The sequence below is a fragment of the Octodon degus genome, unplaced genomic scaffold, assembly GCF_000260255.1.
Source record: "Octodon degus isolate 3935 unplaced genomic scaffold, OctDeg1.0 scaffold00104, whole genome shotgun sequence".
Classification (NCBI taxonomy): domain Eukaryota; kingdom Metazoa; phylum Chordata; class Mammalia; order Rodentia; family Octodontidae; genus Octodon; species Octodon degus.
This window is the reverse complement of record NW_004524680.1, coordinates 3,383,014-3,394,157: the sequence shown is the minus strand read 5'-3', so window position 1 is coordinate 3,394,157 and position 11,144 is coordinate 3,383,014. Positions and strand designations below refer to the sequence as shown.

The 11,144-nt window shown below is 47.8% G+C and overlaps 1 protein-coding gene and 1 pseudogene across 1 annotated transcript; one reads left to right on the top strand and one right to left on the bottom strand.

Moving 5' to 3' along the window:
• Positions 1–286: 286 nt before the first annotated feature.
• Positions 287–4,737, bottom strand: LOC101579479 (annotated as a pseudogene).
• A 215-nt stretch (positions 4,738–4,952) lies between these two features.
• Positions 4,953–6,851, top strand: Hgh1 (HGH1 homolog). Its single transcript, XM_004638958.2, has 6 exons — positions 4,953–5,581; positions 5,657–5,757; positions 5,856–5,954; positions 6,114–6,205; positions 6,299–6,421; positions 6,499–6,851. The coding sequence occupies exons 1-6, from the start codon at positions 4,962–4,964 to the stop codon at positions 6,673–6,675; spliced, it is 1,212 nt and encodes a 403-aa protein (XP_004639015.1). The 5' UTR covers positions 4,953–4,961; the 3' UTR covers positions 6,676–6,851.
• Positions 6,852–11,144: the final 4,293 nt, after the last annotated feature.

The following is an 11,144-nucleotide window of genomic DNA, read 5'->3' as shown; positions in this document are numbered from 1 at the left end:
CTGGCTGGCATGTGGTGCTGGGGGATTGAACCACGGTCCATGTGCTTTGCTAAGCTTGTTCTAAGTAGGTGCTTTAGACCACTGAGCCATCTCACCAGCCCCTAAAATGATTTTAAATTACAATTCTGAATAAAGAATATGAGTGGCTACAAAAAAAACCGAAATCCTGCTTTAAGCATTAAGACACATGTATGCTTTTGTCATATTTATTAAATGAGTCTTGAAGTATTAGATTCTTGGTTGAATGTAGAAGATATCCACACTGGGTTGAGGTGCGCTATTATCTTTAGAAATCTTTTTGTGAGTCACTTTTCTTTAGAAATTCTATATTTTGTGATTTATCCAGGTTTTCAATAAACTGTTTGAGGGGCCAGGGAGATGGCTCAGTAGAATAGGTGTTTGCTTGGCAAGCACAAGGACCTGAGTTCAATCCCCGGTTCTGCAAAAGAAAAAGAAAGAAAGAAACCGTTTGAATACTTTCATATAAGGTGCTAAGACTGGTTTTACAATCTGTAGTTGTGTTTGATACCAGATTCAGTTTCATTCTCCTCTTTTTCATTTTCATTGGTGCAAATGACTTTTTTTTTTTTTTTTTTTTTTTTTTTGCGGAACCAGGGATTGAACTCAGGCCCTTACGCTTGCCAGGGAAGCGCTTATTCCACTGAGCCATCTTCCTGGCCCCTGGAAAGGACATTTTAATTCACAGCAATGGAGCTCATTGTTGGAGCAGTAAAGGGATCAAACTGATCCACTTTCTGTAAATCAATAGGCACAGAAATCCAACCTGTTTTAGGGTGAACACTAAAAGGGCTCTTCAGTAAATGATTTATTTCTTTGCTAACATTGATATCCAGCTGTGGAAAACAGTATTGCAGAATAATTTCCCACTCCAGCCAGGGTCCATCCACATTTGTCATTTTTTATGTTTATTTTCAGCTGCTCCCAATGCTGAAGTGAACTGTGAGATTTCTGGAAGCTTGTCTGAAGTTCTTCATGAATTGTCCCAGAAATAAGAGCTAAGACCTTATCCCAGCTTTCTTATTTATTTTTGGATACAGGGTCTCACTGTACAGTTCAGATTCATAGTGATCCTCCTGTTTCAGCCTCCCCAGTGCTGGGATTAGAGGCATGTGTCTCCATGCCCCGAATTCCAGGGCCAAAATGGCATGAGGTACCACAAATCGAACTCAGGTCCTTGTACTTGCCAGTCAGGCACTTAAGACTGCTGAGCTATCTTCCCAGCCCCCAGATGTAAATCATTATTTTTAAGCCTATCTTGATCAACCAACATGTATGCTTCAAGGTATTTTTAATTATGTTTATAGATCTTTGAACAAAGGATGCATTTTTTCACTTAATTGAACTTTCTTTTTATGTTCTGACCCACCATTTGTCTTGGTTACTTTTCTCTCACCACGGGGACAAATACCCAACAACCAAAATTAAGGAAGGAAAGGTTTATTTAGCTCACAGTTTGTGAAAGTTTCAGTTCATACTCAGCTGGATCCAAGGCAGACTGGCACATGGCAGAAGGCAGCAGTTCATGGTGGCAGAAAACAGCAAAACAGCAAGAACAAAAGGGCTGGATCAACAATGGCAGCAGAGAGCAAGTCTTTCTCCCAGGCCTGATGTAGCAGTCACACCCATAATCTCAGCAGCACTTACACTCATAATCCTAGTCATGAGTTAATCACAAACTCTAGAAATCCTCCCCATGACTGCATGAGGTTTTGGGGAGATAACTAGACACACACCATAACACCATTTACAAAACTCCTATACTCAACTATCCCAGAATATACTGCAGAGGACAATCTTCTGATTCATCACAGCCCAGCAACAACCACCTCTCTTTCCAAAATATACCCAGAGACAATGTTTAAACTCAAAATCCCCCTTCAGCACTCAGTCAGTGATATGTATGGCCACTGTCATGAGGGTCCAGCACTTAGAGTCTATGTCTGCAGAACTACAGCATCTTCTTACATCATCATAGTCTGTTATGCCAAAGTCAAACACCAGTTCTTTCTCCTGAGCCTGGAAGGCTCTCAGCTTTACTGTAATGTGTTAATGTGGTCTGTGGGAATATACTGCACCTATTTTTTTTTTCTTTTTCTTTTTCTTTTCTTTTTTTTTTTTTTTTTTTTGCGCAAAACTGGGGATCAAACTCAGGCCCTTGCACTTGCCAGGCAAGCACTTATTCTACTGAGCCATCTCCTCAGCTCCTTGCACCTATGTTAATCTTGTATGGATTCATTTTCTGCATTTCCTTTTCCAGATAACTCTGGTTGTTAAAGGATTGGTACGGAATGTAAATATTTTCAATGTGAATGTGAATGAAAATTCAGTTTAAAAAATAATTCTTTACCACTCTGTCACTGTCACTGAGCCAGTGTACTGGGAGTAGAGGAAGAGCTTTTGGTAATAAAGCTTGAGCAGCTCCGGTAGGCTCCACAGGGTCAAAGGACTCCGTGGTATCGGAACCTCCCAGGAAGAACAACACAACACTGGCAGGAACCACTCATAAATTATTTTTTTTAATTTTAATTTTTGGTACTGGAAATTGAATGCAGGACCTTGCACATGCCAAGCAGGTGCTGCGCTGCTGACCTATATCCCCAGCCCCAGTTTTCATGAATTATTGTCCTGAGAAGCCAAAAAAATCATATAAAAAGGAATGCACAACTGGGCATGGTGGTGCATACCTGTGGCAAGAAAATCGTAAGTTCAAGGCCAGTTTACACTACATAGTGAGTTCAAGCCCAGCCTGAATTTACACAGCAAGACCCTGTCTCAAAAAACAAACAAAAGAAAGAAAAATAATAAAAGTCTGTACCCAAAAGAAATAGAAAGGGGCTGGTGAGATGGTTCAGTGGTCTAAAGCACCTATTTAGAACAAGCTTAGTAAAGCACAGGGACTGCGGTTCAATCCCCCAGCACCACATGCCAGCCAGCCCCGCCCCCTGGTGGGCTGTGCTGCCCCCCCCATAAATAAATAAAATTTAAAAAAAAAAGAAATAGAAAAAAGAAAAAAAGGAATGCACAAAGGGAGGACAGGGCAGTGTTGGGGGGTAAGAAAAATTTCTTATGACTTCAAGTTAGGGAAAATTTCTGTTTTCCTAGCTAACAACAAACAATCAAAGATTCAACTACACATTCTAAATGAAATGCGATTAATTGGACCAACTTAAAATACAGAACCTCTGTTTCTCAAAGGACTGCAAAGGGCCAAAATACGGAATTGTAACAATATTCTGCAAGTAATTCATATCTAGACAGTATTTTAATATTTTAAACAGTCTCTGGATCAATCTGCATAAGACAAACAGGCCGGTTTTGATTTTTTTATGTTTTTGGTTTTTTTAGACAGGGTCTCACTATGTAGTTCAGGCTGTCATTGAACTCACTATGCAGTCTAGGCTGGCCTCAAAGTTAGCGATCCTCTTGCCTCAGCCTCTGGACTCCGGGTATTATAGGCGTGAACCATCATGTCCAGGAACAACAACCAAGTTTTTTTAAAAAGGGGGGAGGGTACAGTTAAAGAGGAAACCCAAGTAACTAGAAAGCACATGAAAAGATGTCCAACCTCTTCAGCAATTAAATAATTCACATCTTGCCATAATCAGCACCCCCACGTACATCAGATGCAATATAAAATGAGAGCTGCAGGGCAGGGTCTCCCTCTGGTGGAAAGGTGTTGAGCAGTAACAGCTACTTTCTAGCCCTGTTCCTGGAGATCCAAATTTCATAGGAGCCAGGAAAAGCTGTGTTGTCAGTATCCTTCGAGGCTATGCCCCGTGATTCTTTACTTTTGGCTGTTTGGCATATATCCCTTTATGCTATAAAGAGACGAGAGAACAGAAGCAAGACGACTGAAGGTTCAAGCACAGTCTGGACAACTTAGCAATTTAGTGAGACTCCATCTCAAAATAAAAATCAAGGGGCTTACGGTTAGCTCAGTTTAAGCACTTGCATGGGAAAACCCAATCTGGCTTGCGCAACCGCAGTTCGACCTCCAGCTCCACATGCCACACCACACCCGCCCTTAAGGCAGCCTGAGCCAGCACCCCCTAAAAGAAAAACCTTCTTAACTTTAAAATTGATAAATCAAAATCAAAATGGTTCTGGATTGTATGTAGTTCAGCGTAAAGGTCCTGGATTCAATCTCCCATACCACCTCCCCCCCCACACACACACATACACATAAAAAAAAAAAATTATTGTAGGATGCGGTAATTGGTAGTACTTTTGTGGAAACCTATCTGATGTAACCAAATGCAAGTAGACGTGTGTATGGCTCTGGTTCCAGAGAACACCCATGTACACTTAAACATGTTCAATCAAAACAAAAACAAAAGCCAAATTAGCCGAGCATGTGGTCTGTAATCCCAGCAATGCGTGTCCTTCAAATCTTCAAGTTATATTTTCCACGGGTTGTCTTTCTGTGCCAGTTTGTCACTTGCGACCGAAGAAGTCTTGACAAACGTCCCAAAGCTACCTGGTTCACAATGCGCAGAGGCTTATTCAAGCCTGCCTTCTAGGGCTTCGCCCTAGGCCCTGCGCTGTCCCGTTTCCTACGAGCTCTGGGCTCCAGGGTGTCACAGAGCCAGGACACACCTCCTTTCCAGACGGTACTCGGACTAGCCACAGCCCTACTTCTGTGCGCCACTTTTGAGGCCCCTAAGGTTTCTGGAGCCAGGGACCAGGTCTCCCCAGGATCCGCGCAGGCAACGCCATTATAGGAGCCACAAGAATACGTTCTTTCCTTGGCCGAGGAAGGGACTCCCTGAGCTTCAAAGTCAGCGCTCGGAGACCCCACCCTCAGCTTCCGCGCCCAGAAGGCCGCGCGGCGGACCTTGTCCCGCCCCCGCGCCGGGCCGGCGGCCTCGGATTGGCCGCGCTGGCTTCCGTTCTCGGGCGGGCGGGGCAATGAATCCAGTCTGTTGAGCGGCGTGTGGGCGATGGCCGCTGGGCAGGCAGGTACTCAGGAATCTGGGATCACCGCGAGACCCGGCGCCCCGGCGGTACCCGAGGACACCTTAGACGCGAAAGCGGCGGAGCTGCTGCCCTTCCTGTCGCAGGGTGCACGCGCGGACCTGCAGGCGGCGGCGGCACAGCATGTGTTGGCTCTCACAGGCTCGGGCCCGGGCCGCGCGCTCTTGGCTAGGCAGGAGGGGTTGCTGCTGGCGCTCGCCGAGTTGGCGGCGGCTGCAGCCCCGACACTGGCTCGCGACGCCGCGCGTGCGTTAGTGAACTTGGCTGCCGACCCCAGCCTGCATGAGCGGCTGCTGGCGGCTGACCCCGGGTTACCCGCCCGGCTGCTGGGCCGCGCGCTAGACCCTCAGTGGCCCTGGGCAGACGAGGCAGCAGCGGTTCTGGCCAACCTCAGCCGCGAACCGGCGCCCTGTGCCGCGCTCATGGAAACACTGACGGCGGCACCGGGGTCAGGTCTGGAAAGGCTGGTGTGCGCTCTGTGCACGCCCGGCTACAACGCGTGCGCGCCCCTCCATTACCTGGGGCCTCTACTGTCTAACCTCAGTCAGCAACCTGCGGCACGAGCCTTCTTGATGGACCCTGACAGGTGAGTGAAGCGTCCACGCGGTTGGGGAGGGGCTGGAGAGGAGGTCAGACGGCAATAAGTAGTCCTTCCCAACAGGTGCGTGGTCCAGCGGCTGCTGCCCCTTACCCAATACTCAGATTCCTCGTTGCGCAGGGGCGGGGTGGTGGGGACCCTGCGGAATTGCTGCTTCGAGCACCGTGAGTGGTGGGGGAGGGCATGGGCGTTGCTGGGGTGGGGACTGGACTTTGCTGCATCAGAGGACCAAACCGACTCCCATCCTTGTCGCTTCTCCCAGGACATCATGAGTGGTTGCTGGGGCCTGACGTTGACATTCTCCCCTTCTTGTTACTGCCTCTCGCCGGGCCTGAGGATTTTTCAGAGGAAGAGATGGATCGTGAGTGTCTGGGTGGGAGCTGCAAGATTGGCCAGGTGGGAGAGGACCCAGCAGGGAGGGAGTTGTTGAGTAGGGGTGAGGTAAGGCTTACACAGGCAGAGCCTGGACCAACCAGGTTCTCAACCTAGGCACCGAATGGCTGCTACTTTCCTCCCCTAGGGCTTCCTGTTGACCTACAGTACTTGCCACCAGACAAGCAGCGAGAGCCTGATGCTGACATCCGAAAGATGCTCATTGAAGCCATCATGCTAGTGAGTGGGGGGTCCTGTATATTAATGCCAGTCCCCAGCACACACACACACACACACACATTGACATCTGAGTAACCTCTACTATCTCCCCAGCTGACAGCCACGGCACCTGGTCGGCAGCAGGTGCGGGACCAGGGAGCCTACCTGATCCTTAGAGAACTGCACACCTGGGAGCCAGAGCCTGATGTGCAGATGGCCTGTGAGAAACTCATCCAGGTGGGGGCAGAGTTGGAGAGGCTGGGGAAGGGGTGGTCATGGCTGGCTATCTACTCATCTGCTTACCCTGTTGGTAGGTGCTTATTGGGGATGAACCGGAGCCTGGCATGGAAAACCTGCTGGAGGTGCAGGTGCCTGAAGATGTGGAGCAGCAGCTACAGCAGTTAGATCGCCAGGAGCAGGAGCAGTTGGAACAGCAGCAGCAAGAGCTGGCTGAAGAAGAGTCAAGGGGGGCGGAGCCTGCACCTACCTGAGGTCCCTGCTTCCATGATGCTAGTGCCAGTGCCTTCTCTGCCAGGCTTCCCACACTAAGCCTGTTTCCTGCCACTCAGAGGTTATTCCTTGCTAAAGAGCAGAGGTACACTTACGCTCCAGTCTGTGCTAAGAGTTACAGGATGAATGCCCAGTAAACATTGGAAGTTTGAGGGTATTCTGTGTCATGTCCTGTTGTTACCAGTGAAAATGAAGGCTGTTGCACAGCTGAGCCAGAGGTGACCAGACCTTGTACCACAGCTTCCTCCATATGAAGCAGATGGATGGCTTGTTTCTAGGCACTGTGGTGGGATTGGACAGAAAACATTACAGTCTTTGAGGAGTCATCTAGAACTTCCAAAAGTACTGTGTGGTCTGAGCATGGGCCAGCTCAGAGATGCAATCAGTGCCTCCTGTTATCAGTTCCATCCCTTTGGGATACCTTCTAGAGTGTGCCCCCCCACCAAAAAAAAAAAAAAGCTGTCCTTGTTTACTAAGTTCTACTTCCCCAAGTTAGATTTGTTCCCTGGCCAGTTTCTTTGAGTATCAACTGAAAGACCTCACACCCTCCTGCCCCTAGGGCCTCTTACCTACCTCTGCAGGGAACCCCTAGATGTGCCTACATCCCTGTTCCATGTCTAAGCCTCTCCCTCAACAACCATCTATCCTTCAGAACCTACTGTGGGGCTAGGAGCAGCCTTCACTGCTTTTCTCAAACTGTGGTATGTCCCTTCCCCAGTTCTGCAGTTATCATATCAGCTTACCCTAGTGTGTTCCTTTCCTGACCTCTCATTAGACCTCACTGCCCCTTGCCCATGGGGCTCTTAAGTGCTGTCCCCTTTCCTCAGACAGGACCTGTCAAGAATAAAGAGCTCAAGTTGTCTTGCTGTGAGTTTACAGTACCCAACTCCACACCCTTGAATCAGGAGACTGACCCACCTTGTATTCTGTATGGCATCTGACTGCTTCATCGTGTGCCAGGTGTCATCTTCCCCTATGGAGCCAGAGGACCAGCCTTGTGACCTGCCCATTAAAGCTCTGGTGCTGTGGGAAGGCATGATGTGTAGATTGGTGTTTTCTCTGTCCTAGAGCCCCACTAGGTAGTGGCAGAACCTCAGCCTAGGGAAGCACCTGAAGGTCATCTGCCTTCTCTCTACAAGAAGATAGCTGCACTCACAGCTCCACAGAATAAACCTTTTTATCTGTTTATCTGCTCCCCTGCCCCCCATGACCAGGCACTTTCCTGAAAGCAAATAAGGACACAAAGGCAGTGGCTGCCTGGAGGTGTGCTTTGCTGGGCTGCCTGCCTTAGGGACCTGGAGCCCCTGATGGAACCCTCTTAATTGTATGGGGCTAGCCTCCAGGGTCCCAAACACTGTGCCATAGGTTCTTTTCTTGGAAGCATCCTGCCACTTTGGATACCACAGATGCATCTCAAACTTAAAGCCCATGTTCGGCTCTGTCATTCGTGCTGTCTGGCTCCACAGCAGTGGATGGAAATCAAATGAAGGGACCACCACCTGTCAGCTCCTCCCCCACAGGTCACACTCACCTGGCAGAGAACCAAGTCCAAAGCAGAAGACCATGTGTGCCGCAGGCAGCACCTGGTGCAGTCCCAGATGGGCATGGGCAGCCCCTGAAGTAGGTCCTGGCACTCTGTTGGCAAGGCCCATGGCTACAGCCTCCCATCAGCCACCTGTGCTCATGGCCCATGCCTGCCACCACCAATGATGCCACTTTGGAGAGGTCATCCCTTTCACAGAAGCTGAAGGACAGGATAGAGACTTGGAGCAAAGGGTAGGCAGGTCCTGAGCTCAGCTGTAGGAATCCCTGATCATCTAGCAGAATGTTCTCACATTTTATATCCCTGCTGGGGAAGGGGGAGGTCAGGTTGGGTTCAAATGTGTTGTCAGGTGGGCAGGTCAGGTGTACCCTCACCAGTGCACAATGTTGGCAGCACACCACCATGGTTTTTTTTTTTTGGAACTGGGGATTGATCTCCCCAGCCCCTAGACCACCATGTTGACCAACTGTCAGAACAGCCTTCAAGGGCTGGTGAGATGGCTCAGTGGTCTAAAGCAGCTACTTAGAACAAGCTTAGCAAAGCACAGGGACCACAGTTCAATCCCCCAGCACTACGTGCCAGCCAGCCCTGCCCCCTGGTGGGCTGAGCTGGACACACACACACACACACACACACACAAATTAAAAAAAAGAATTAAAAAAGAACAGCCTTCAAGCATTTTCTAGTTCCAGGCAGCAGCAATGGCCTAACACTGTTGATGTGCTCCAGCCTCTACACAAAAGCTTTTTAGTCCACCTCTAAAAGTTGCCAAAGTCCTAACAGTTTTACCACTGCTGAAAAGTCCAACTCCAGTCCCTTCTGAGATTTAAGGCAGACTCTCAGCTGTGAGCCCCTGTACAAATTAAAAGCAGGTTAAACACTTCTGCTGTAAAGTGGGCTAGGAATGGGACTAAAGAGAGTCCAAAGTGCATCAAGGCAAACATTAAGTCTTATATTTCCACATGCAGCAGCAGTGGCAATCTGAACACCAAAAGGCTCGAGCCACCTCCGTCCCTGTGGCACTGCAGGTGATTGTCATGCTCGTGGCTGCTTGTGTGCATTCTGTGCAGCTTTCTTCAGAGAATGAACAAATGATCATAGATCACATGATCTATGTCCCTTCTCCAAACTTGGGATCGCTATGGTATTCCATAGCGATACACTCACTATTCCATAGTGATACACTATTCCATAGTGTCACACTCACCGCTTCACCCACTTCCCTCTGCGGGGCACTCCCTGGTTTCCTTGGCCTTCTGAAATTTGGGTGGAAACCTTGACACCACAACCTTTGACTTTCCATGCTCATAAAATCAGCACCATGTGGATGGCACCAAGCTCTACCCCCAGCTATAGCAGTACCAAGTCTTTTTTCTCTTTACTCTAGGGGTATAATACCTGCCTTGCTGGGTGCTGTGAGCCCAGTTTGGAGGAACAAATTCCCTAGACAGCTGCCATTCTGGATCTTGGTATTTTGGGGCTCTCTTCTCAGCAAAGTATCTTTCTGTTCTTTCCCTTTTTGTTGGTCTTTCTAAGCTGACCTAGAACTCACAGTGATTCTCCTGCCTCAGTCTCTCAAGTGCTGGGTTTACAGGTGTATATTACCTTGCTTAGTTTGGCAGTCTTTCACCTTCGGGTTTTTGAAGCTGCAAAGGGTGGACTCCTATTGGTTCTTGTGATGCCCTTACACCATCTTTTCTTTTGTGCTCTTAAGAAATACTTGACTTTATTGTTAATCTTTTCAGCAGTCAAGTTCTCTGTTCCATCTTGGTAGGCCACATACTGGAGCTTTTTTTCTAGTCAAACTCGAAACTTAAAATCATGCTCCTGGGCTTTTTGCCCTTGATTCTCAACATAGATTTGATCAAAGCCTCTGATAGCAGCCATGTCACTACCTCAACATTAGACTTGAAATTTCTTCCACAAAATTATTTAGTCTGTCACCCTTAGTCTCAGTCTCAGGTAAAGTCTCTGGACATGTGCAAAATATAAAAACGGGGGACCTGCCAGTTAGCTCAGTTGTTAAGCACCTGTTTATGCAAACATAGGCACAGGATACCACGGTTAGATCCCCAGCTCCACATGCCTTACCAGACCCGCCCTTAAGGCAGCCTGAGCCAGGCCCCTCCCTCCCAAAAATACTCAAAACCAATTTTTTTTTTTTTTTTTTTTTTTGCCAAAGCATAACACATGGTCTGGAGTCCAGCAGCCAGTGTAGTCTTTGTTTCTGACCTCCTGAGCCTGGTTTTTACTGGCTCCATTTCTGTCAGCATTCTGGTCTTCTGAACTTTGACCAGAATCTCTCATCAAGCTTGGCTTACAACATTCCAGGGCTGCTGCTTCATCCAATCCAGTATCTAAACCTTTCCCATCAATTCCTACAGGCAGGTTCCAAAGGCTTCTGAACCACATGGTCAGATAGTGTTACAGCAATGACCCTACTTCTCTGGTATCAAAATCTGTCTTTTTCTTTCTTTTCTTTTTGGCAGAACTGGAGATTGAACTCAGGCCCTTGCGCTTGTGCAGGAAGTGCTTATTCCACTGAGCCATCTCCCCAGCCCCTGTCTTACTTTCTTGTTACTGTGACAAAATACCCAACACCCCAAGGCAGAAGAGTTTCACAGAGGAAAAATAGTCCATAGCAGAGGAGGCAGGAGGCAGCACACAACAAATAGCCTGCTTTTTGTCTTTTATTTCATTCTTGTCACAAGCCTGATTGGTGCCACCCATTGTCAGGGTGGACATTCCATTTTTTTTCATAATTTTATTGAGAAACAAATAGCAATGAGACAGTTTCAAACCAAAATGGTAGGATAGTTTCAATAATTAACACATTGCATACATTCTTCCTAGTGGTTAATTGCTGTACAAGATGCGGACATGATATCCTATTTACAAACACTATTA

Coding starts and splice junctions, on each gene's coding strand:
- Hgh1 (XM_004638958.2), top strand. CDS start 4,962: ATGGCCGCTGGGCAGGCAGGTACTCAGGAATCTGGGATCACCGCGAGA. Junction 5,582..5,656: donor TTCTTGATGGACCCTGACAG/GTGAGTGAAGCG, acceptor CCTTCCCAACAG/GTGCGTGGTCCAGCGGCTGC. Junction 6,206..6,298: donor TCATTGAAGCCATCATGCTA/GTGAGTGGGGGG, acceptor CTATCTCCCCAG/CTGACAGCCACGGCACCTGG.